A 26,507-nucleotide genomic window follows, 5' to 3' on the forward strand; every position below is an offset into this window, starting at 1 on the left:
CCTTCTCAAAAACAAAAAACACACCTTTACCTCAACCCTTGTTAGTTTCAAAAAAATTCTCTCTCTCTCTCTCTCTCTCAAATCCCTAACCTTAGCCTCCTTACTATCGGCATCTCCTGTTGCTGAGTTGGGCTCTATTGTCGCCCTTAACCCTAGCCTCCATACTACCACCGATGCTAATTTGGGCCTACTGTCACTGTAGCTGCTATCACTAACTCAAAGTTCAACTTGAAAATCATCTTGATGAATCTTTCCTCTGATCTTATGCAATTTGTGTTAGTGAAAAAAAAAGTTTAAAAAAAAAAGTACTAATCTTATGGATATGGTGATGGTGGGAGAAGGAATGGTGGTTGTGGTGGGGATTTTGTCTTATCTCCCTCGTTTTTGTTTCAGTCTCATGGATTTGATATTTTTGGACTTGGTTTGTGTTATATGAATTTTGATTTCTTTGTTGTTGTGATTTAGACTCGAAATCACTCGACAATTTTGACTCGTTTAACCAATGATCCATGTCACTGAATCCGACCTGAACATTCGATCGGTCGCGGGTTCATTTTCTGTTCACCCAATTCAATTGGGTCGGGTGCGGGTCAGCCCCAAACTCGATTCAACCCGACCCTTGGATAGCCATAGCTCCTGTTGCATCACATCATCGCCACATCACTAGCCACATAATTATTATTATCTTATTTATTTTTTATTCATATTTTAAAAAATATAAATAATTTACTGATTTTACACATTCATCTTGGGCAATTTTAACATTGCTTATAATTTTGTCTTTACATATTCATCTACTTTAATTTAAATGTTCATAGCTAAATAATGAAATAAATGGATAATCAAAAACCAAATGCAAAGTCTATATATATCTATACTATATATAATTATGGAAATTTTGTAATAAATTTTATAAAGCTCTTTATGCACTACATCTTTTAGCATAATTTTTTTTTTTTTTTTTGTTCATCTTTTCATCTTCTTCAACCATTGTCTTTTTAGTTCAATCTTTCATCCCCTCCAATAATTTGTTTTTTTAAAAAAAAAATTCATTTGATTCCCTTTAGATTTTTTAAAATTTTCTTTTATATCTTCTTAAAGTCTACAATTTCACTTCGTTCAACTTTTCATCTACTTCCATCCTTTCTCTTCCATCTTAATTTTCATATAAATTTTTTCTTACTTCGTTTCCATCTCTATCCCCTATTCCTTCCCAGTTGTCCATGACAAAAAGGTCAATACTCTCTCTCTTTCTCAAAATTTTTTTCTCTTTTGGTGGATTTTTATTTATATATATATATATATATATATATAGTTTCAACCACTTTTTTCCCCCTACTAATGGTTCTTTTTGTTATTGCCGACTCAATTGTCACATCACATTTGTTAATATTTTTGGTATTCCAATTTTCGATCGCAAATTCTTTTTCTTTATCTCATTTGGTTTTATTTGATTTGGGTTAATAATCAGTTGTTTTGCAAATTAGAATTTGATTTTTATAGTGAACAATTTAAATGTTAAACTATGAGACTTTACTAATTTTTATTTATTTTTTAATCCTTTGGAGTGGACAAAGTACTTTTAATAGTTATATTAGAAGTACTTTATAATGCCATTTATTCAAAGAAAAAAAAAATTAGTCAAACGAAAATAATCGGATGGGTGACATATTTTAGTTTTTGCAATTGTATTTTAATTATTATTATTAGTTTATAACAATGCATATATAGAAATTTAATTCTTTGATTTTGCAAATAATTTTTTATTTGATAAAATGTTTTGGGTGGACAAAATTGCAATTTCTTCAAAGAAAATTATTATTAGTTTATAACAATGCATATATAGAAATTTAATTATTTGATTTTGCTAATAATTGTTTATTTGATAATATGTTTTGGTTGGACAAAATTGCAATTTCTTTAAAGAAAATAACTGTGGGGGAGGATTTTGTTCCTAGCCACCCACAAGCTTGTTTGTCCGCTTTGTGGAGACAAGCCCGCATGGTTTTGTCCTTAAGCGACATGGGAAGACTTTGAGTGCAGTCTCACATCGGCAAGAGAAGCGCCCCACTTATGCCTTATAAGCGCTTGGCACAAGCATGAGTGTACTACTACTACACATGTGTAGTAGTGGTAGAGGCATGCCCTGCACAGGGGTAACAAAATCGTGCAGATGTGCCAAAGGCTTCCCACACATGGGTCGAACCTGAGGCTGCCCAAAGCGGACAATACCTTTGATGGGCATTGCCCTCAAAAGCGCCTTTTTGTGGGGGATGATTTTGTTCCTGGCCACCCACAAGCTTGTTTGTCCGCTTTGGGGAGCCAAACCCGCACGGTTTTGTCCTTAAGCAACGTGAGAAGACTTTGAGTGCGGTCCTACATCAGTAAGAGAAGCGCCTCACTCATGCCTTATAAGCGCTTGGCACAATCATGAGTGTACCACTACTACACTTGAGGACAAAACTGTGCAGACTTGGCTCCCCAAAGCGGACAAACAAGCTTGCGGGTGGCCAGGAACAAAATCCTCTCTTACAATAACCTTAACAGATTATCAACAACAAAATGTTTTCCTAATTGGTCCAATTAATTATTGTTAAGTTTTATTAATTTTTTAAGTTAATTACGTTTATTGGTGTTTTGGATTGTAGGGTAGAAAAAATGGGGTTTGAGAAAATTTGTTTAAAATTAAAAGAAAAATTTTCAAAATTTATATTCTTTTTAATGATTCACAAAATGTTGTAAATAATTTTTATTAAAAAATGAATATTTTCGTTAACTTACCTTTTGAATTTTAAAGAAAAATTGTATTGTTTTTATTTTAATACAACAAATTTTATATTTATGATTTAAGATTGTTCCTATAATAAATAAAAATAAAATTGTTCAATTTATATTTATGATTTATGATTGTTCTTATATTACATTTATGATTGCTCTTATACTAAATAAAAAATATGATTATGAAATACATTACTCTTTATTAAATTAGCCGAAATTGTAAAAAATAAATTTAATGAAACTACTCTAAAAAAAATTATCAAGCGCGGGTTTGCGGCTAATTTCAATAATAGAACATACACAAACCTTTTTAAATTCTCAGCTTATAATTTAGAATTGAGGAATATAGCTAGCCAAAAAGAAGAAAGAATCAAGCGAGGATAATATTCGAATTGAAAAACAATTTGAACATTTTGGCCATTTTTATGTTCTTATACTTTTATGACAAAGGGGAAATTCAGCTAAAAAGTGGAATGCCTTCAAAACTCGTGAAGGCAGGCTGGACCTGTGATAAAGATAGTAGCTGGGAATGAGATAATGTTGTGTTGGGCTAGTTAGCTTAATTTGTTTCCTCCCCAGGTAAAAAGGAAATAAAAATAAAAACATCTATGACTACCTAAAACTACAAGGTCGTTAAAAAATCTCACTGTAAACTACAAAATTTTGAAACCATTACTCTAATTTAAGATTAATTTGAAAGGTTTACCTTAAAATCAAAATTGTAAGGTTTAATTCACTATCTTAATTTAGTTTAAATAATTACAAATAATTGGGTTGATTGGGACCATTAGGTGATGAGATGGGTTATTTTCCATTTATTTGCAATGTCCACCCCAATCAACTCAATGATTTTTTTTTTACTTAACATCGTTTATGGATTGTTAGGATGACATTACCAATTAATCTCAATTGTAAAAAATTGTTTAAGTTCGGGATGGATTTTGAAAATGACCCCATAATTAATCCATAGTTTGTTTCTGCAGGAAAAAAAAAATGAGACCTTTCAAGTTAAAGGAATGGAATATTAGCATGGAATATAGAGCTTGTGTCAAAAGTGACAGTTAACACAAGCAAAATCAACTGCCTATACATGATGAAAACAAGTTGCTTATCAAGAAAGGCATATATATGTATTTAGGATCAAATTAATGTACCATAAGACAGAGGAAGAGTGTATTATTCAGGTTTAATTTGTGGAGCAACAGCAATATCTCCCATCATGTTTGGTTGGCGAGTTAGGAAAGCACGAGTATATAATGCCATGTCTGTAAGTGATACATCTCTTGCATGCCAGATTTGGTAATTATTGATGTGTTTGATGATTATTTCATTTTCCATCTTTTTCATTGGTCTACCTCACAGATTGTGGAACTCATGGTGCACATGGATTGTGAAGGATGTGAAAAGAGAATTCGAAGAGCGATCTCGAAAATAGAGGGCAAGAATTCATCTACTAATACACCCCAATTAATTTGATTGTTATTTTATTCACTCAAGATTTACTTTCACATATATAGACAATGACTACAAAAGGAGAAAGAAAAAAAAAATCATTAAATCATGTTCAAACACGACCATGTACTTAGAATTGGATTAAGATTTCAAATGCTTTTCTTTTCTTTTTAATTCCTTTCTTTCTTTAGTTTTGGGAGGTGGGTGTTCTTAATTAGATTTTCATTAACTTGTATAATAAATTATCAATTGTCCTAAAAGTTTAAGCAGTTAAGAAATGATGTTATATATGCAATTCAGATTTATGCACTATTCTAAATTTATTAACATGTTGAGCTTGGAGCTCTTGTTGATTCTTCAACTCTCTCTCTATCTCTCTCTCTCTCGCACAAATTCATATTGGAAGCAGGTGTTGATAGCTTGGAAATCGACATGGACCAACAAAAGGTGACCGTTACAGGATGCATTGACGAGAGGAAGGTGCTGAAGGTTGTGAGAAGAACAGGAAGGAGAGCAGAGTTATGGCCATTCCCATATGACAGTGAATACTATCCCTACGCAGCTCGCTACTTAGACGAGTCTACGTACACAACCTCTTATAACTACTACAGGCATGGCTTTAACGAAAGTGTACATGGATACTTCCCAGACCAAGCTTACTCAACTGTCCCTGATCAAACTGTCCATCTTTTCAGTGATGATAATGTTCATGCCTATTGCACCATTATGTGATTATACTTAATTTTTATCCGAAATCATGTATACATTATTATATATATATTTATATTAATTGTGCATCAATTTTAAATATATTATTTGACCTTATAATACGCTCGATCAGTTAATTTTGACAATAACAGTTTTTAGAAAATGGGTGTTTGGTAGGAATATTGAAAATGAGAGTGAAAACATGAATATTTACTTCTTCTTCTTCTTTTGCGTGACATGAGGAATTGTTTTCTGAATTGGTTGCTTCAAGGTTGCCTAACACTGTTGCTTCAATCGAAGATAACTTTTGTTGTGGTTATTACATTTAACGTGTTTGGCATGGAAGCACTTTGGGTAGATAGCTTAACAGTAAAATTCAATTTATACACTCAATTAGTGGCAAGTTTCTTGCTTTATATATACTAGAGTGTAGTCTCGTGCATATGTACAGATACAATTAAAAACAATCACAATTATATATTTTTTTAAAAGATATTCAAATTATACATAGTATTAACTTACACTTTTATTAAATCATACATTTCTAAAAGATGTAATGGTTTCTCATATTATATATATATATATATAAAATATTTAGAATTTAATTGAATTTAGACTCTTTAGTTTTTTCACCCAATAATTCACTTGCCACAAATTTTTTTTTTAAAAAAAGACATGTGGCGGAAAATTGGATTCCACTTTAGAATCTAATTGAATTTGGATTCTTCAATTTTTATACTCAGTAATTCACTGGGTGCAAAATTAAAAATTAAATGAAACACATGGCGCAAAATTGAGAATTCAATTAAAATCTAATTGGATTTTCTCTGATCTTTGGCTATTAATATATATATATATATATATATATATATATAGATACTGCACAACGCAACACAGCTAAGAAAATATCCATCACGAGATAATTAATTTGAAGAGGAATAAAGAAAGTTTATGCAATGCTAAACATCGAAATTCTAGTTAAAAGCCTTTGAATCAAATGAGACCTCCACTTCTCATAAATATAGGTGGTGAATGACAGTTCGATTTCGAGCCCATTAGGTGCATATAGAAATTTAACAAGTTAAAAAAATAATTGACTTTATATAATCCTCGATTTTTGTTTCAAAACCATTCTTATTGTTTAAAATATTTGACTTTAATCTCTATCCTTTCAATAAAATTGTTTATAGAATAAGTCCTTGCTATCATTTGCTTGATGAAAAATATTGATTTGGCAAATGGAATTCATGCCACAATCATCCTTTTCTACGTTAACATTTTTCATTTCTTACTTAAATGTAGGTTAGGACCCTTTTAAAAGATAAAAAGTATAAGGATGATTTTTGAAAATTTTAACCCTCGAAAAAATAAGGGGGGGGGGGGGGGGGGAGAGAGAGATTCTTGCTAAATACTAGTAGAGTAACTATCTTTGGAACAATTGGAGCTTTGATACTTTGTGTACTGCACTCTTTCCCTGTGGCTGCTGACAACTACACTACAGGAAAGGAATGAGATTCGATCGGCCAAATGGGTTCACCTTCACAGCCACTTACAAGCGAGGTATAACAATCAAACATCGAAGAAATAGAAAAGCAATAAGCCTTACTACTGACAATATTGAACATGTTCCATATGCATGCAGATGGGGGTTGCCAAAAAAAAAAAAAAAAAAGAGTAAAGACCTGAGGCCACAGCAGTCTCATAAATGAGAATCTCGTGCACCTATTTTAAGATAGTTTAATAATGACATACTCTCTCCTTTCATATGATAAAGTTATTGATTAGGATGCACGAACACTTCATTTGGAGTGTTGTACCCATGTCATAATGGTGTCCTATCTGTCATATCATATTATAATTTTTAAAAAATTACTTGTATCGCCGTATCATACCAATACCAATACCTGTGTTTTACTCTTAATATTGTTTAATTAATTTTCTATCAAACTGAGTCTTGCTAGATGGCAATAACATTGTGTCAAAATGAGGAAAAACCAAAAAAAGAAAAAGAAAAAAAGAAATGCAAACAAAGTGATATTGTGCTCACTAAGGTTTTTGCTCTCTATATTAGCAGAATTTTTTTTCAAGGTCTTTCAAAAGAGTTGAGTGGAGTCAAATCTGAACTAGAAAGAATTCTATAAATTTATATCAAACATACCTTGTCAAATCGAACTTATATGTATAAGTGAAAAGGGGGTCAATATGATTTGTCTTACACGTTTTATATCAATCGATAAGTAGTCTTTTTACATAACTTAACACACGATATCTTGGGTCTTTCTCAAAAAAAAAAAAAAAAAACACACACGATATCTTTTCACATTTCATAAATTAGGGTGTAAGACGAAATCTTAAAGAACAATTTGTAAAGAAGAGAGAGAGAGGAAGAAAGAAAGAGAAGTCTCTAAATCTTACACAAAAGAGAGAGAAAATAGAAGTAAACCAAATCTTAGATTGATAAAAATGTGGTTGGAATTTAATAGCTCACTAGTTACTCTTCTAAGACCAGGATAATTATTGAGTACTCTTGGAGTACCATAAATGTGTACCCTCCTTACATAACTGTGGGTCCCACTAATTAAATTTATAGTGGAACCCACAATTCATATGAGATGAGGGAGTACGCATTTATAATACTCCTGGAGTATTCAATAATTTCCCTTAAAACCAAACTTTTAACCATGAGATAATAATGATTTTTATATGTTTCTATCAATTCATTGGTTTCATCCAATTTTATAATTATTTCATATTTTTTAAGTTTTACTTTTTTGTAACTATTCGTGGAATTCTTTTTTTTTTTTTTGTTAATTTTAGGAGATTTAAATAATTCCTTACATAGAGTTTTGCATATATTTCTAAAATAAATTATGTCAATAGTGCCTTATTTATTTAAATTTTTATGGGTAAGTATGTCAAGACATTTAGGGTCTGTTTGGATACAGCCTATTGCTGAAAACTGAAAACACTATAGCAAAATAATTTTTAAATATGTGAATAGTGCCGTGGGACCCAATTTTAAAGTTGATTTTCCCAAATTGCATACTTGTGGGTTCCGTAAACAGTGCATGAGACCCACAGAAATAAAACGTAGACACAAAACTAAAGGCCTAAAACGCAATCCAAACATACACTTAATTTTATCTAGGACAACAAAGGTTAAAGATTACACTCAAAAACTTAATCCTATATTCAAAGTGAATCTATTCTAATACCACTTGTTGGAAAAAAAAAAATTAGACTTTGAAGTTGATTTTATACTGTAATTAATCAACTTTTAACAAATAAACCAAATATGTATTCAAATTGATTATCAGTTAAATTCCATAAAGTAAATAAGTCACCAAACACAATGAAGTGGTAAACCAAAGTGCTCAACAATATAGTGACAAAGTGGCAAGTTAAAGTTCTTGGTGGAGTTTTATAACACACACATACAATACTGCTTTCTTTTAGGAACTTCTTACAAAATTCACTAACCTGATCCTAACTTTTTATCTCGAGTTCAAGCATGAATTTGTCAATTATGATTTGATAAATACAGAAGAGATGTGTATTTTTGAATGGTTTATGGCCAACCAAAGCACAAAAGAGCGTATGATAAAGCTAAACCAGCTCCTATGTAGTTATTTTTGCATACTCTATCTTGTTATTACTCCACAGTTATCCAAATTATGAATTGGTTATCTCCAAAAAAAAAAAAAAAAAAAAACATTTGCTTCTTGTGATTGGTTCATAATAGAAGTGGCATTAGTGGTAGATGTAAGGTTTTGAATACTATTCCGGCTAGAATGGTCATAATTTTTCATTTTAATAATGCTTAGACAGGTGCAAAGAACCCTCTATTCCATATGGTCGTTGCTAATTTGAGCTTTTATTCCCATTTTGGATTAGTTTGGGTCAGTTTTTTTTATTTTTTTTTTATTTTATTTTTTTTATTCTAGTTTGGGTCAGTTTGAATGTGGTGTTCGCATTTGACAATTCATTTAAGTGTGGTCGAATAGTCAAACCAGTTTTTTATACATCACTATCAGGCGGATGCTATAGATTTGAACAACGATCCTATCTATCCAAATTTAAAAAAATAAAATAAAATAATAATAATAATAATAATAATAAAGAAAAAAAAGAAAAAGAAAATCATCAAGTTGGGCCAAGCCCATATATGTTTTCATCTAGGCCCAAGTCTATGGTCACAATTACGCTGAAAACAAATTCACATACACTACCAGCTTGCAGAATAGAAAGGAAGCGGTTGTAGCAGTGCCACGACACGACACGACACGAGGTCCAAAACATTGAAATCCAAAGACCAAAAATGATACATTTGGATTTTCGTATCATATGCTTTGCATTTGTGACAAGAAACGAGGATGTCTGGGACTGGGGATCATTACAAGGTGTTGGGATTGAACAAGAACGCAACAAAAGACGAAATCAAAGAAGCGTTTAGAAAATTGGCCATCAAATATCACCCTGACAAGCACTCACAATCCTCTAAACCTGTTCGAGAAAATGCCACACTCAGATTCAAACTCGCCTCCGAAGCCTACGAGGTTCTCAGCGATGACCGTAAGCGTGCAGATTACAACATTCGCTCTCGTTCCACAGGTAACAGTTACGGTTATAACCGTTATTCTTACAATAATAACTATAATAACAGTTATAGTTGGAATGGAAAAGCTTACCAAGCAAGATATACAAAAAGACCACCTGGGTCTGCCTCTTCCGACTTCGTTTCCAGGTTTGAGTTTGCGCTGAGGTTACTCACGACTCGTGCGTTTCTTCTCAATCTTGGCTTTGCTGGGTATTCTTTCTTTCCTATCAATTTGTGCAAATTTTGATCCTTTCTATTTCAGTATTGACCGGAATTCGATTTAAATTTTTGTTTGTGTAATTGGGTTTTTATTTTTATTTTTATTCCTTCAAATGATATCATGTATGTATGTGGTTCTTTTCGACCCATGAGCGATTTTAGTCTCTGAAGTTTAAAATGATCGTTTTAGTCTCTAACAAACTTAAAGTGAATAAAGTTATCGATTTTAGTTCCTAAAAAACTTAAAACTGATCGATTTTAGTCTCTACCAAACTTAAAGTGATTGATTTTAGTCTCTCTAGAGTGATGACATGTCAATTTTAGTTTGGTCATGTCGTTTAAGGGACTAAAAGTGATCGCTACAATGGCATAAGGCATAAGCTCAACTCCATCCCGTTGTTATTGATGAAGAAAGTGACGCTTGAGCTAGAGCTCGTTAGCAATTGTGTGCCCCAATTATTGTTTTCATGAAATTGCATTTTCGTTTTCGATGCAACTAGTTAGCAAAGTCGTGTTTGGATTCAAATTGTTTTGGGAAAAATTTAATGTATATACACACAACAAAACCGCATTCATTGGTAGAAGAAAATATACATACAATTTGGTTTTCTCAAACGGGAACTTGAAAGGGGAATTTTTGCAGTCTGAAAACAGGCCAAGGCCTTCAATGGAAGTTGAAATTATGTGTCTTCATGCTCATGACATTGATTTTTTTGCTTGTGAATTATCCTAGGTCTAGGGCTGTTTCATATGACTTGTAGTGCCAAAGCTTCTGCTATCACAATAGGACTACCTTAAAGACTCCAAAACCTGGTCAAAATTATTTCTGTTTTTTAAATGAATGAAAAAAGTAAGGCTTTCAGTATCCAATTGTAATAAGCACTACCACCTCCATATGATTGCAAATAGCTTTTTTAATAAGGTACGTTGCTGGTTGCTAGGTTTTTTCCTTTAGTTTTATGATTCTCAAACAAGTGGAACTCTAACTGGCCATTCTATAAAGATGTGTGTATGATGTTTGTGTTTGCCTGAGAGTCTTTCTTTTAAACATATAGTTCTGCTTAAGACATTATGTTCATTGTTTTGTTTGTGTCCTCCTTTAAGAGACAATAACTTCTGTACTGTTTTTCATATACACCCCTGATCTACCTGGTTTTTTGTTTAATACGATTCCATTATTTATCAAAAAGTAAAAAGAGACAATAACTTCATCAATAAAACTATTTGGAAATTTCTCTAACTGAAACATGTTCGAAATCTATTGATCTGTTGTTGTGAAAGCTCAGTTTTCCATCATTGTTTAAGCTCACATAGGCTTCCTTTTGAATGTTGAGGTATTGGTGGTTGGCTTGGGTTTTTCTAGTCTAATTCGATTCTAGTTGTTTTACTTCTATTGTTGATGCTTTAGATATGTCTAGTAAGTTGAGCTTATTTGCTATTACACTAGTTTCATGACTATCAAATAGTGTACGGATATTAATCAACCTTTTGGTTTGAAAATTTTTCCTAATATAGTAGTTTCATGCAGTGCTTTGGTAGGTGGGATGTTTTTAATTGATTCAAGCATGGATTCCATATGGAAGACACAAAATTCTGGGGTATGTAACTGATATTTTCTTCCTTGCTTTTCCAACTCCATAGATTTTCTCTTTTTCATTCCTATTAATAAATATGGCTCTAGATTTATGTCATATAACACGTTGGTTCGTATAGAAAATAAAATCCCAACTTGCCCCACTTTGTAAATTCCTTGACTAGTATGCTATGGTGCATTTAGTATTAGCCAGTAACAGGATATGCATATGCAATTTGCTGTTACAATGTATTAATGCAATTCTTACAGACTCTTTTCTTTTCTTTTCTTAGATGAATGAGAGATATATCATTGAAAACACTGCAGAAAATCTGCTCTTACAACCCCAAAGTTACACCCATGCTTCTCAAACTAAACAAAACAAGCTTCATCCTGGATCAAGTAGAGATAACACCTCTGCATTACAACCCAGAACTAAAATACCAGAAAAACAACAAACAATGCAGGAAGCCTCAGAATACATAACTCAGGCCTTCTTAGTTAGAGCTGATACTGAAATTCCTCAGCACCAGCACAAGGTTCTGTTTAACACACAATTTTTTAAAATTTCCTTTTGCACCAACCCTTTTTCTTATATCCCAATTGATTGCTACATCTGATCCTCATTCTTCACCAACCTCCCATGATTTCTGGCATTCCATTGATTCCACTCTGCACCCCAAGCTAGTTTGCATAAGGAAGCCATTCTTTTTCTTTTTCTTTTAATTCCCCTTCTTTCATTTATATAAATTTACTCTACCAGTGAAAATTTTTTAACTTCCCCAATAAAATATTTAGCAGCACATGCATGCTGCGTTTGTTGATCAATTCTCTGTGAATATATATATATAGATTCATTAAACATAAAAATAGAAAATACAGGAAATACACAAAAGAAACACGAAAAGGCAATTGAGATCTAAATACAGAGGCCTGGAATTTTCAAAAAGGACATTAAGCCTCATCCCACTGAAAATAGATCTCAATAGAGACTTCAATCTCATCACAGAAAACTCAGTTCCCTCACAGGTTCAAGCACTCATCTCTCTCCAAATACTCCATGTAAAACATGATAGTAAGGCATTCTAAATTGAGTCTTCCTGCACCTTAATAACTCTGCCACTGAGTTAGGTGTTGTCAAGAAAGCTGCATTACATCAAGATAGAAAGGAGAGAGAATAAGAGAAAGAGCCATGAGAATGCTAAGGAAAGTCTCTATGAGAAATGCCCCCCTCATGGGCATGCCAGTGATTGTGATTTTGGACCTAAGATTGATGAATCTTTGTGAAGGAAGACTCTTAGTAAACTTGTCGGCTAGTTGGTCGAGACTAGAAACAAATTTAACAGCTAGATCTCTGCAAACAACTTGTTCTGGTCTGAAATCATAATCTACTTCAATGTGTTTGGTTCTTGTGTGAAACAATAGGTTGGAGGCAAGAGCTAACACGGAGACATTGAGTAGGAATGTGATGAAGGAACATCCTGAGATCTTTGAGTACAACAGAGAATATTACATAATTTGAAGTGGTAAAGGTTAGTTCTTAGCTTTCCATTACCAACATGTGTAATTGGATGGGTCTGACCATTGCCAACTGATACCAATTCAGAACCTGTGCAGGAATGCTGCAATGACAGATTAGAAAGATTTGAGGTCAAGTGGTCTGTCACTCCTATATCTGTCAACCAGCTCTCAGTTTGTTGAGTTAGAAAGGTAGGGCCATTGCAGCCAAATTTCAGGCGGATGTCTCCCTTAAAATGAGAAACCCATGTGATGATAACAGTCAAGGGCACTGTGTCCTCACTTTCCACATACCTGGCATGTAGGCCCGAGTTTGAATTTTGTGCTTGCTGATATTGTGGATGAGGAATCATTCCCTGTGAATTGTTGTTGCTGTGTCTAGGATAGTTGTAGTTTGAAGAGTGAGAATTGTAGTTGTAATTTGGAGGATGAGAGTTTCGGTCATTTCTTCCTCTGCCTCAACCAAAGTTTGTTTCTGTTTTACATCAAAAGAATTTCCAGGTTTATGTCCTGTTGAGCCCAGCATTGCCATAGAATTTGGATCATTGTCATCCTCTGCAGAGTATTTAATTGATTGCTTTTCAGAGTGCAGTAATTCTAGATCTTCAAGAGCATCACTCCTGGTTCTAATAGCAGAACAGAATGGATTGTACTCTTTTAGAAGCCCTTTGAGTATGATATGGAGCAATTCTTCATCATCCACTTCAATCGTGACGGCAGCAAGTTTGTCTCTGAATTCTTTGATCCTCTGCAGATATTCAGTTATTGTATTGTTGCCCTTTTTGGTGTTGTGAAGTTCCATCTCAAGAACATCCATGATGCAGAAGTAAATCTCTTTTCCAAGATCTGTCAAACTCCTTGAGCACTTGTTTTTCCTACAACTAGAGATAGAGCCCAAGGAGATAGATATTTATGTTCATAAGTGTGAGCAATGCTTGGTCCTTGGTAATCCAGTATTGGTATTCTGGATTTTCTATAGGTTTTGATCTGTTATCTTCTCACAAGAATTGAGTTGGACATGCTAGAGTGCCAACAAATCCAAGTAGTGAATATGCTGAGTATAAAAGTGATTTGATTCTCCCACAGTATGTTATTGTGCAATCTAACTTGATAGACATGAGATTTGACATGCTGGAGAGGAGTCAAACAGGTGCTTGAGGAGCTAGATTGGTGGTCTGGTTAGAGTTGGAAGTTTAATAGAGGATGAAGAATTGGCAACCATGGTTGAACTCATTGATGGCTCTGATACCATGTCTAGAAAGCTGCATTACATGAAGATAGAAAGAAAAGAGAGGAAGAGAAAGAGCCAAATGAAAAGAGAATGCAAAGGCAAACACTTTATTCAATTAACTGAAGGTTTACAAGAGGGATCTGCTATTAGTAACTTATGCATAAAAAAACTTATTTATAACTACTCAAACCATCTATTCTAACTGAATGCTAACTGCGTTAACCAATATTAACAGCCAAGCCTCATTTGTCACGTGCTGCAGTGTGTTGTTATGCACTATCATGTGCAGAAGCTGACAGACAAAAATTGTGTTAATTAACTGGTGTAACCCAAGGCATCCTAAACAAAGAAAACCAATGATCGTAACTCCCCAGGAAAATCACAATGAGAAAGAAGACATAGCCTAACCGTTAGGCCCTAACGATTCAACACTTGCCTTCGACAAGCAAATATTCTCTTTTGAGATTGTCCGTCACTAAGATTTTATTATGAGCAGCAGTCCAAACAAAATAAGAACACCTTTTATGATAACTTTTATCCTCCAAATACAAAACCAAGGTCGAAGGAAAAATGGATGCCTAAACCTCCTCTCAAATCCCAATAATTACATCAAACGTCTGAGATTTTGACAAAAACCACCCCATCATATATGTATCTTGCACACTAACTCTCACAGCATATAGCAAGTTAATTAGCATCTTTTAATGCCCTTGAAAACCTTGGAGTTCCAGTGGAAGACACCATTGATTCATTGCATGTAATCTGTAACAGTTGTCTTCCTATCTACTGCAATGCAGAAAAAATCAAGGAAGTGGGATCTATTAAATGTACATCCCCACACCACAAAACATGCCAAAAGTGATTTCCTATGACAAGATTGAATCTGATGTGTTTGAAGAGACAGTCCATGGACACTAACCACTGAAGAACACATTTGAGCCCATTCCTCTCCATATTTCATTCCCACCACCACCTGCACCACCCTCATCCTAAAGATTTCCCTCCTTTGCATTTTTACAAAGCAATATCACTAAAACAGCTTTTCTGAAAACCCCAAGTCTCCTTAAAACCACACCTTCAGGTTGAATTGAAGAACACACACTGTCCAAATCAACCAGATGGTACTTCCCTTGTTCTCCCAAAACGGCCCACAGAGAGTCCATTTGAGATTTCTTGTGTAAGTAGAAATTACATATAAAGATCATAATTACCTTACAGTTTTTTATCCAGATGATGGTAGGTTAGGGAAAGAATAAATATTGGATTGCAAAGAAATCTACAATATAGAGGAAGTTCGATATCTCACAAATATATCAATGGGTTCCACCATTTATAATCTATTTTCAGTTGGGTGTCTTTGTAGCTTTTTTCTGGTTGAGTAGTTTTATGTGTGGATTTCTTTGGGTCTTCTTGTTTTTAATTTAAAAGATATATATAAAGCTGCAGTTTGGAACACTTTAATACCTGTCCTTAGTGGAATTTACAGGATTTTATGTAGTTTAACTTCTGCTCTAAATTTTTTTGCTGACAAAGTTATTTTTGCACTCAGAAATCATTTGAAGAAGCCTTGGAGTCGATTGAGAAAACCAAAGGCAGTTATAAATCACCCAGAGAAGCCTTTGGGTCCATTGAGAGAGTGAGAGCTTATAAAGCCATGAAGTCCACTGAGAAAGCCAAAGCCATTTCAGAAAATAACCAAAGAATAAATTGATTCCTTTGAGAAAGCCAAAATTACTGTAGATAAGAAGTCTTCTTCTGAAAGATGGGGATATCAGAGGACTGTCATTGATGTTCCTCGTTTGCCTTTTGACTGGAAATTTTCCTCTCCTTTAGTCGAAGTACACATAATCATAAAAAAGCCAAGGTTGGTGTTGGAGAATGAAGTCCAATGTTTTCCAGATGCTTCTTTTGTTTTGTTTATGTATACTAGATTTTTATTTCTCCTTTCTTCCTTGTCCCTTTTTTTTTTTTTTTTTTTTTCTCTCTTATTTAGATTGCTACTTCGTAATTCATACGTAAATTATTGTTTTATGTAAGAGTGCAAATTCAAATTTAACTAATATTCAACATATAGTAAATATTTATAGATCACATCATTGTTTTTTATAATTTGCTCAATGTGTCTCACTTTTTAATGTTTTAAGTTCTAGATGAGAATACAAAAAATGTATGTTTGTGGTACTCAAAACTGTTGGTTTTTAAACTTAATGAGCTGAGAAATTTCAGAGGTTGATGTTCACCAAAAATGGAAATGAATTTGCCCGCCTATTCTCACGGGCTTGTCTCTCTGCACTGCACTGCAGTGAAAAGGGTTTAGTTCATACGAACGGAAAATATAATACTTTGTACTAATAGAGAGAGTCCAAAATTTAAGTTAATACTTTTTTTTAGACATGGCAAAACAGGTTAGAATTTTCCAACCTGATCCAGACTCGATTTTTTTGACCCGAAGTAAAAATGGGTTGACTTGTGATCCTGATCCATTTTTTTTTCGGGCCAACCCGACCCGACCCAAATAACCCGTGACCCAACCTGTTAAAAAAAATCGTTAAAAAAAATATTTAGATTACATTTTGATACTAGGTGCATAAAACACAAAGTACCAAAACTAATAATCAATAGATTATAGTCTTTATAGATATAAACAAATATAAGACAAGACAACAATAGCTTCACATTCAATTTGACTATTAGAGCTTCACAAGTCACAACCAATAAGAGCTAAGCTTCAAACATGAGAGAATGAGACAACTTGACAAGACAACACAAGACTGTCAAGACAACCATTAAAAAAAAAAAAAAAAAAATCTCATTCAATGAATCAATTTGACTAGCTGTTGTCCAAAGCCAAAGGCAATAAGGCACAAACGTGAAACCACAAAGGCCAAATCTGACTAGCTGACTTGCACGATGTACCTCTAGTCCATGACTTGTAGTTTTTTTTTTTTTTTGGTTTTGGGAATGATATTATTAGTGATGTAAACTTAAAATATACTGTTTACAAGTTTACAAGTTTGCTATCATGTGTGTAAATTACTTACCTTTCTACAAAAAAAATCAAACATTTATTTTAAATATCTTGATTTTCCATGCTAATTATGTATTTATATTTTTATAGAGCAAGAATCTGAACTTTTTGTATTGGTGCTAGACTTATTGATAAGGATAGGTCATGATTCATATATAATGGTTACATATGTTTATTTCTTTCTTGATTCATGGGCACTCTTTCTGGTGGGACTAGTATGTATAGAAGTATTTTCCTCATATGAAGTGGTGTCCTGTGACCTAAGTATGCAAATACTTCTCTGATAAAGGAGTTTGAATGTAGAAGCAAACTCTGGCTTACTGGCAGGATTCCCTTTCTAACACCCATTTTATTTTGGTGGTCTTTAAAGTTGATTAAGCTATCTTGCTAGCTACTACTAGGTGGCTTTTCTATATACTGGTGCGAGACAATGAATTGTACAGCCAATATTCAGATTAGCTAACTTTATTAACTTTTGCATCATCAGTGAAGTTGATTAAGATGGTTTGCTACTTTGCTGGCTTACTTGTTTTGTTTGTTTTAAGATCTATTTCTTTTTGAAGTTGTAAACTTGTAATTATATGCATTTTGACAGTGAACTATTAACATTGAAGACTTTTTCCATCATGAATTTATGACTATAAATAATTCTTATCATGCTCAAAATTATAAGAATTGGGAGGATATTAATAAGTGGCATTAAGTGCAATTCATTTCCTTAATTGATTTTATTCATTCTCTCTAAACAAGATATCATTGATTTGTTTTTGTAATTGAAAAAAAAAAATTTGTTTGAAAAATATGGGTCAACCCGACCCAACTCGTGACCCGATTGACCTGCAACCCGATTGACCTATTTAAAAATGACTCATTTTAACCCGCGACTTAATTAGCTTGTAAACTTGATTGACCCGACCCGACCCGACCCGTCCCACCTGTTTTGCCACGTCTACTTTTTTTTTTTTTTTTTTAACAGTCAATTGATTAAATTTAGCGGTGAAAATATTATTCTTTAGCATGTCATAAATAAAAGCAAATGTAAAACTACTTATGTATGTAACTTTTATATGATAATATATATATATATATATATATATATATATCTTATCTTATAAATAAAAGATGCTTACCATAATTATTGGTCCTAATGAAGATGCTATTTGATTCGCAACATCGCAACTCCATATAGCAAGACAAATCATTTGCAGGTTGAATTTGTGTACTTAAGAAAGTTTATTTTTATTGGATTAGTTAATTTTTAAGGGTAAATTATATATTACACTAACTTTGACCAATTTTGAATTCAATCTTTCAAGTTTCATTTGTTTAAATCATTTTAATAGTGGGTTCAGTTAGTTTAAACAAAAAAACGATTGGTATCTTAGTTTGATAATAAAAAATATTATCAAAAACAGACATTATAGATTAAAACCTTCTAAAAAAATCATTTTAATAACCCATTCATTTTATATAATTATTTTAATTACTCACACCGTGAAGTCCATCTAAAGGAGGTTAAAATTAATGACAAAATAAAACAAAACCAAACAAAATAACTAAATTAAAAATAAATTAAAGTTAAAGGATCAAAATGGGAAAAAAAATTAAATGAAGTAGAGGTAATTTTTATTATAGTTTTTTTTTTCTTTTTTTAAAAGAAAACTACATGAAGTAGAGGTATTACAAAAATATTAACATAAATTTAAAATGGAAAACAGCATTTATTTGGCGAAAATGGCCAAATGGCCATCAAATTCTAACTATTTAGTTAATAGACCCATTTTGAAACTATTTAGCTTTTTAGCAATTCGAGTTTGTGAGAGTCGATTTTGGATTTCAAAATCGAGTCTGTAAGACTCGATTTTGATCATATTTTAAAAATCGAGTCTTACAGACTCGATTTATAAGCTTATACATTCAAATCAGATACAGAAGAAAAAAAATCAGATACAGAAGAAAAAAAATCAGACGACGAAGAAAAAACCCAGAACAAACCAGATCCACCCAGGCCGCGGCGAACCTCAGGCCGCGCGAGGCTGGCGGCCTGGGTCGCGCGGCCAGGGTCGCGCGGCCAGGGGTCGCGCGGCCAGGGTCGCGCGGCCAGGGTCGCGCGGCCAGGGGTCGCGCGGCCAGGGGTCGCGCGGCCAGGGGTCGCGCGGCCAGGGGTCGCGCGGCCAGGCTTGCGCGGCCAGGGGTCGCGCGGCCAGGGGTCGCGCGACCCAGGCTCGCGCGCGGCCTGGGTCGCCGCGGCCAGGGGTCGCGCGACCCAGGTCGCACGAGAGCTGGGGCTCGCGCGACGGCCTGGGTCGCGGCGGCCTGGCTGCGGCGTCGCGCTGCCCAGGTCGCGCGACCCAGGTCGTGCGGCCTCTGATATGGTCTCCCTCTCTCTGATCTGATCTGACTCTTTCTTCCTCTGTGATCTGATCCAATCCGGTGAGGTGAGGCGAGGCTGCGCTTGAGACTCAAAAGTTTAAAAAAAAAAAAAATTTGTTTGTAAATCGAGTCTTAGGGACTCGATTTTGAAATCCAAAATCGACTCCCTCAAACTCGAGTTGCTAGTTTGCCAATATCTTTCCAAACTGACCCTACTAACTAAATAGTTCGGGTTTTATGGGTAATTACCCATTTTCGCCCATTTATTTTGCTAAACTTGATTAAAAATAAATAAATAAAAACCAAAAAGTGGCAGCCTAGCTAGAAGGTTGGTAGGCTAAGGTGAGTTGGTGGTTGGTAAGCTTGGACATTTCTCAAGTCTCAAGTCCCTAGTCTCAACTGCTTTCATCTTCTCCTCCTCCTTCTTCTTCTTCATTATCTGCCTTCATTAGAATTTCAAACCCAATAAGAAAAGAAAAGAACAGGGATGGAGCTATATTCAAGAATGATGGAAGAGATAACGTTTCACACTGGTCTATCCCCAACAGCCTTCTTCACCATCGCAGCTCTGATGGTTGTCGTTTATAGAACTGTGTGTGGCATGTTCGTTGCTCCTGAGGATTTCAATAAGCCTCCCACAATCACTGCCTCTGCCACAAACATCAACATCAGCAACAACAGTTTCGGCAACTTGAACTTTAACGATTCCACCAATGAAAAACCTGTTCATTTGGGAGATGTCACTGAACAACAACTCAGAGCTTATGACGGGTCTGACCCCAATAAGCCCATCTTAATGGCCATCAAAGGTCAGATCTATGATGTCTCTACCTCCAAGTATGTACCCTTTCTCTAATCTCTCTCAATATTTTTTGTTTTTTTTAGTTAATAGAATCCCAACTCAGTAAATAAACCCAATTAATTGTATTAGGCTCACATTAATTTTTTTTTTTTTTTTTTTGGGTATATACATTGATAGTTGGGGTGGGGGATTTAAACTGTGAATGGAAAATCTCTATTCGTTTAAAGTGAAATGGAGAAGATCCTATTCCAAACTAGTTTTGAGATGACTTTATATGTTGTTTGTAATTGGTTCATAACCAAACCGAATCCTATGTTAACCTCCACATCCCACAATAGATTAATTCTTAGGATAATTGCATATACCCACCTATGATATATAGCCCGTGTACAACTTGACTATGTGTCGTTTAAAAAGTCAGATTTTACCCACTTAACTCCGTTCGTTAAATGGGAACTATGATGGAGTTACATCAAGTGGGTAAAGTGGGTAAAGTGCAACTTTTTAAGCCACATATAGGCAGTGTGCAAAAGGGTTATAGCATAGTTGGGTATACCCCTTAATTTTTTGTCCAATCATTTTGAGCATGGATTTGTTGTATGATTACTAGGACTAGTATGTGTGTTTGTTGCTTAGGAACTTCAACACAAATTATATTCATGTTATCTGTTTCAGTATCATTCATTCGATCTCTTGACATACAACTTTAGAAACTGGATACTAGTTATATCTAGACGCTCAGTTGAGGTTTATGTGCAGGATGTTTTATGGTCCTGGTGGGCCATATGCTATGTTTGCTGGAAGAGAAGCCAGCAGAGCCCTAGCCCTTCTTTCTTTTAAGCCTCAAGACATTAATGGAAACCTTGAAGGCCTGGATGCTCCCGAGCTTGAAATTTTACAAGACTGGGAAGATAAATTTGAGGAAAAATATGTCAAAGTTGGTCAGCTTGTCCCTGAACCAATGAGGACTGAGCAGACACAAAGTGGAGATAAATTTAAAGAGAGTTAGAACCAGCAAGGAAAAAGAAAAGCTCAATAGAAGCTATATTTGTTGGTCTGAACAGCTTGCTTCCATTTCCCTGATCTTTTTCATGCTTTGGGGGCATATCACTGAAGGTCTTTATCTTGTAGTGACTTACTGATGGGTAGCTGCAACTTAATGAGACTAAGAGGTGATTTGTTAAATATGTGAGACCTTTGAATTCTATTTCTAGGAACATGATTTGTAAATATGTTTAAGATATGTTATAGTCAGCATGACATGCACAATATGCTCCTTCCCTGTTGAGGAATTTTCTTTTGGATACTAGTAATGCCTGCAAGGCTACTATGAAGTGTCATAATAGTAGAACAGGCTGAATGAACTCTGACCTACAAGATTGCGGGGAATCGAAATAGTGCATGGAGTCTCTGCAAGGGATGCTTAATGGGATTGGGTTGTAATTGGGAACCTTATTAATCCCTTAGCTTAGCATTGGTTTGTAAATATCCCTTGTTAATCGAACAGGATCATCTATGCTTCCACATCATGCTCTTGAATTTAACTACTATCAGTCTCCTTTTTGCTGTCATCTTCAGTAATAAACATTGATTGAGTTCTAAAGTAGGTAAAGTGCATAGAAATTGCTTATTCTATGGGCACCGTAAAAGTTATAATGTTTGAAAGCATACATTATTCTTCTCTGCTGTAGAATTTGGGCAATACTGGCAGGGCAGGGTACTAATTTATTTATCCTTTCATAACTGTCACGGGAGGGTTATTATTCAAACAAACATGCAAAAACAAAGAGTCCTTGAAGCAGGTACTCTCCAGTTAGTTCAAGTTCAATATGTGAAGTTTCCTGTCACATCTCAGGCTGCGTTTGAATCGACTTCAAAGTGATTCCGGAAATGATTTTCCGGAAAATGCATGCGTTTGGCTGTCACGGAAAACGTTATTTTCCGGAAAATGATTTCCAGTTGACCACGAATTTTCCCTTTGACCACGGAAAATGATTTCTGCCTTCATTTTCACTTCAATTGACCTCCGGAGAGAGAGAGAGAGAGAGAGAGAAGAGAGAGCCCAGATCAGAGAGAGAGAGGGACGATCGCGCCGACGAGCGGCGCGGTGCACGATCGACGATCGCGATCGACGAGCACAGACGAGCTCGATCGACGAGCACAGATGAGCGCGATCGACAAGCGCGCTCGTCTCTCGTCGATCGACGATCGCGATCGACGAGCGCGCTCGTCGATCGACGAGCGCCGCTCGTCGGACGAGCGTTTCGTTGGATTTGATGTATTTTCTGGTAAAATGATTAAATGAACCAAACACCAAAATTAATTTTTCGTAAAATGAATTTTGTGACAGCCAAACACATGAAAACGTTTTCCTTTCCGGAAAATAGCATTTCCGGAAAATAGAATATTTTCCGGAAATGATTTTACGCGAACCAAACACAGCCTCAATTTCAATCCCATCAATCACCAAAAACCAATTAGTATTTTGGCCTAATGGTAAAAATCATGTAAAAATTACACTTATCATCCTGTTTTTTTTCATACAAAGTAAAACAAGGGAAACAATGACTTTCTAAAGAAAAACACGGATGTACACACAATTTTCGTAAAAGAAGAATCACACGATCACGAAATAGTGTAACAAATAATAAATTTGAATTTGATTTGTATATATGTGAGTACAATCCTCTGTATGAATCTTTACAATGAAAGAATACAATAAATTCTTTTGATTCGATCTCCAAGAAACGTTACGATCCGAAGGGGCTATGAAGCTTGATCTTGAGTCGTGTTTTGATGTCTCCAAGTTGAATGAATAGTTGAACGTGCTTGATTTGATGCGAGGGCCGTTGGCTTGATCTTGAGCTAGATTAAAGGAGAATCCCTACTTTGATTTGAAGAAGTAGGAATAGGCCTTGATGAACAATAGAATTCTTGTGAACTTTGGAAATGACTCTCTATTTTTGCAAAGTGTTAGTAGTGTTTTCTCTCTAAGTGTTCTCCCTTTCTTATATGAGAAGCCCCTATTTCTAGGCAACTCAATCATATTTAATTTGGAATTTTCTCTCAGCATTTATTGAGAGCTAATTATGGATTTAATTTAATCTCCCATTTAATAATAACTTTATATATAGGTCTTTTCTTTTGACATTGCCATATGACTTTCTTATTTGATGTTGCCACATGACCTGATTTCATTTGCTGATCATCCACCTCATTAATTGGAGATTAATTCGATCACAAATTTTTTATCATGAACAATCGGACGGTTGTGAATACATTATAAAATTTTGATGTTTACAAATGCCCCCACTTCAAGATTCGACATTGCATCTTTCTGATGCAAGAAAGACGAAGCTTGAAGTATTCTTTCATTATTATTATTATTTTTTTATTTTAATAATGGGCTTGGTTTTACCGGTACACACGGGTTTCATCCAAGCGCAATTTGGGCTTCTTTCATCCAATGCTTTATATTACAACTTTGCCATCCAAGATATCTTTTCACTGCTTACCATATGGAGGACACACCCCTTTTTTTTTTTGAACACTGGGGCTTCATTTTCGCGGGCCTGATCACACACAAAAGACTTCTCCTTGCAAGCCCACCTTAGTTTTGTTAGGCAGGTCGGTGTCACAATTGTCTTGCTCGGCAAGCATTTTTTTTTTTTTTTTTTTTTTTTAGCCGCACCCTTACAAATTACAAGGGTTTCTTGTGAGTGCCACCCCTATAAAAGGACTTAATGTTTTACGGGTTAGAGGAAATTGAGCGCCGTTTCTCTCTTTTTTTTTTTTTTTCTTCAGCCGTAGCAGGCATCTTCTCTCTTTCTCATTCTTCCTTATGCTTGTCTACGTGTTTTTTTTTTTTTTTTTTGTTTGAACCCCTTGATTTACTCTGTGAAGGTTATAGAAGTTGGCACTGCGTGAGCCAAGGTCATAGAAGCTGGTACTGCGTGAGCCAAGCCTCAGTTTCAAGCGAGTCTACCATCTTGTCCTTCTTATCTTGGCGTCCGTCGGATTCGAGCACAGCAGTCTTCTTGCCTTCCTCGGACACGGGGTGTAAGCTTCAGCAGCGCATCCATTCCACTGCCCTTTGTCTCGTGACCATTGGTGTGAGTGCTTCATCTACGCCACCTTCTCACTGCCTTCGTCTTGCGGCCATCAGAGCGAGAGCTTCTTCGATGCACCTTTCTGACTGCCTTCACCATTGCCTTGTAGTGCGAGAGCTTCGTCGGCGTGTACTTCTATCATTGCGAGAGCTTCGTCGGCGCATCCTTCTCACTGCCTTTGTTCCACAACCATAGGTGCGTAGCTCTGTTCGCGTATCCGTCGTCTCCACCTCGCGGCTGTTGGCGCTGGAGCATTAAGAGAGCCACATATCGGATTCAAGCACCAATTTTTATCTCTTGGAGGCAATACTGCAGTGAGATTCCTGTTTCATCTTTGAACTATGCTCCTCTTCTTTCAGCGTCTTGCGGATTCGAGCATCGGCGGTTTCATCCTGGACTTTGCGCTGCTGCCTTCCTCTTAGACTTTGTGCTGCTGCCTACATCTTTACGTGACAACCAAGGTGCACACTAAATACACGCCTAAAGCTCCAATGCCCCCATGCGGACACATGGTTTCCTTGTAGCCTTGAACTTCAATGCCACGCCTAATAACCAAAAGCTATAACATGGTTTTCCAAGTTTGGATAGTGGACATGCAAGCCTCTACGTGTCCTTCTCTTCACATGCATGTTAATGCAAGCCTCTACGTGTCCATCATATGGCTATTTCAACACCTGCACATGATGTTTGCATGTTAATGTAGAGTGAGTTTGAATCTGAATACCACATGTCCTTTCTTTCTAATAAGCCGTGCTTCTTTCTTTTCTTTTTTTTTCTTTTTTTTTGTTATTATTATTATTTATTTTATTTTATTTTATTTATTTATTTATTTATTATTATTATTATTATTTTATAAATTTATTAGTAAAGAGCATTTGAATGAAAAAGGTATTCAACCTTTCCTTTGGTTTGCTGTCAGGTGTGTCAGGTGATTCAGGCTTGCCAACCCTTTGCTCGACTTTGTGACTCTTCTACGTTTGCTCAAGTCGTGACCTCTACGAGCTTTGTCTTCTCCAAGTGGCTGCCATCAAGTGCACTTCATCATGGTCATCTTTTACGACTCATCGAGGACTCTCAGTGATCAATCCATCACTCTCTTGCGCTCTACGAACGAACCCCTGGAGAAAGGCGTTGTCTTGAAAGTCCATCCACTTGGTAGCAGTGTCCCTTCATCTTCGTCTACTGCCATTCCTCGTCCTCCGAGTCTATCTCAATGGTGGGTCGAAGCATCTCACGAACTACACAACCCGATTAGAAAGAATTCACATGTCGTTTCGAGGACGTTTACTTTGGCCTCCAACCTTCACTCAACCGCGGATCACATCAATCATTTTCCTCTCCTTAGTCGTCAGAGCGAGAGAGGTGCAATGGGCCCTACCTTCTTCCAAGACTCCTCCACTCCAATATAAGGGCAAGTTTTCCTACCTCCCTAAATATTGGGAGTGGCTAAAAGACATATTGAGCTGCAATACTAAAGTCTTAAATGATGCCAATCTTTACGCACCACTACTTGCATCATTATTCACATATGATCGGAACACCCATGTCTTTGCAAGCCTTCCTAGAGTGTTGGTGTGCAGCTACGAACACATTACACACGTCTGTAGGAGAGGTTTCCATTAGCTTATGGGACCTACATTCGATCGGTGGGCTTCCCCGTGTACGGCTCATTCTACGAAGAGGTCGTTCCAAACTCGAAAGACATATCATCTCTCCCCTCATGTTGTCGTCATCTATTTTCCGCCTTCCATCACCTGAGTCTTGAGCTTAGTGGTTCGCACTTGGTCACTACAGCCGCATGGGTGAAGTTTTGGTTCCGTGGCGAGTCTAAATATCAGAAACCGCTGACTAGAAGGTCAATAAAGAGGAATGCAAGAGGCAAGCAATCTTATAACCCCTCTGGTAAAATCGATGCCCCCAGAATTCTGACTAAAGAAGACGAGGCTCCCTTCAATGTGCTCAAAGTGGAGAAAAGGCTTATAGAAGAGACTTGGTTAGCTGCTTTGATCATGTGTTGGCTGTGTGAGTTCACTCTTCCCGACGGGGGACCAAACTTAATCAGGCCTGGTGTTTTCAAGAGCGCAAGTGCGATGGCTCGTGGTAAGAGATACTGACTTGC

At 35.6% G+C, this 26,507-nt stretch overlaps 4 protein-coding genes across 4 annotated transcripts; 3 read left to right on the forward strand and 1 right to left on the reverse strand.

The window, feature by feature from the left end:
* Window positions 1-3,891: 3,891 nt before the first annotated feature.
* LOC115953569 (heavy metal-associated isoprenylated plant protein 45) lies at window positions 3,892-4,996 on the forward strand. Its single transcript, XM_031071300.1, has 3 exons — window positions 3,892-4,045; window positions 4,141-4,216; window positions 4,640-4,996. Exons 1-3 carry the CDS (start codon window positions 3,998-4,000, stop codon window positions 4,960-4,962), a joined length of 447 nt encoding a protein of 148 aa, XP_030927160.1. The 5' UTR covers window positions 3,892-3,997; the 3' UTR covers window positions 4,963-4,996.
* A 4,179-nt stretch (window positions 4,997-9,175) lies between these two features.
* Window positions 9,176-16,185, forward strand: LOC115953394 (chaperone protein dnaJ 72). The gene is made up of 3 exons (XM_031071028.1): window positions 9,176-9,745; window positions 11,283-11,352; window positions 15,626-16,185. Exons 1-3 carry the CDS (start codon window positions 9,312-9,314, stop codon window positions 15,785-15,787), a joined length of 666 nt encoding a protein of 221 aa, XP_030926888.1. The 5' UTR covers window positions 9,176-9,311; the 3' UTR covers window positions 15,788-16,185.
* On the reverse strand, window positions 12,766-15,039 carry LOC115953395. Its single transcript, XM_031071029.1, has one exon. The coding sequence runs from the start codon at window positions 13,660-13,662 to the stop codon at window positions 13,195-13,197; it is 468 nt and encodes a 155-aa protein (XP_030926889.1). The 5' UTR covers window positions 13,663-15,039; the 3' UTR covers window positions 12,766-13,194.
* Window positions 16,186-19,813: 3,628 nt separating the features above from the next.
* Window positions 19,814-21,850, forward strand: LOC115951258 (membrane steroid-binding protein 2-like). The gene is made up of 2 exons (XM_031068441.1): window positions 19,814-20,314; window positions 21,039-21,850. Exons 1-2 carry the CDS (start codon window positions 19,965-19,967, stop codon window positions 21,286-21,288), a joined length of 600 nt encoding a protein of 199 aa, XP_030924301.1. The 5' UTR covers window positions 19,814-19,964; the 3' UTR covers window positions 21,289-21,850.
* Window positions 21,851-26,507: the final 4,657 nt, after the last annotated feature.

The sequence above is a fragment of the Quercus lobata genome, chromosome 7, assembly GCF_001633185.2.
Source record: "Quercus lobata isolate SW786 chromosome 7, ValleyOak3.0 Primary Assembly, whole genome shotgun sequence".
NCBI lineage: Eukaryota > Viridiplantae > Streptophyta > Magnoliopsida > Fagales > Fagaceae > Quercus > Quercus lobata.

What these genes read in the sequence shown, in the direction of transcription:
- LOC115953394 (XM_031071028.1), top strand. Translation starts at nt 9,312, where the DNA reads ATGTCTGGGACTGGGGATCATTACAAGGTGTTGGGATTGAACAAGAAC. An exon ending in CTCAATCTTGGCTTTGCTGG is followed by an intron (nt 9,746 to 11,282) that starts GTATTCTTTCTT and finishes AGTTTCATGCAG; the next exon opens with TGCTTTGGTAGGTGGGATGT. An exon ending in GGAAGACACAAAATTCTGGG is followed by an intron (nt 11,353 to 15,625) that starts GTATGTAACTGA and finishes TTTTGCACTCAG; the next exon opens with AAATCATTTGAAGAAGCCTT.
- LOC115953395 (XM_031071029.1), bottom strand. Translation starts at nt 13,662, where the DNA reads ATGGATGTTCTTGAGATGGAACTTCACAACACCAAAAAGGGCAACAAT.
- LOC115951258 (XM_031068441.1), top strand. Translation starts at nt 19,965, where the DNA reads ATGGAGCTATATTCAAGAATGATGGAAGAGATAACGTTTCACACTGGT. An exon ending in TATGATGTCTCTACCTCCAA is followed by an intron (nt 20,315 to 21,038) that starts GTATGTACCCTT and finishes GTTTATGTGCAG; the next exon opens with GATGTTTTATGGTCCTGGTG.
- LOC115953569 (XM_031071300.1), top strand. Translation starts at nt 3,998, where the DNA reads ATGTTTGGTTGGCGAGTTAGGAAAGCACGAGTATATAATGCCATGTCT. An exon ending in GAGTATATAATGCCATGTCT is followed by an intron (nt 4,046 to 4,140) that starts GTAAGTGATACA and finishes TCTACCTCACAG; the next exon opens with ATTGTGGAACTCATGGTGCA. An exon ending in AGCGATCTCGAAAATAGAGG is followed by an intron (nt 4,217 to 4,639) that starts GCAAGAATTCAT and finishes TATTGGAAGCAG; the next exon opens with GTGTTGATAGCTTGGAAATC.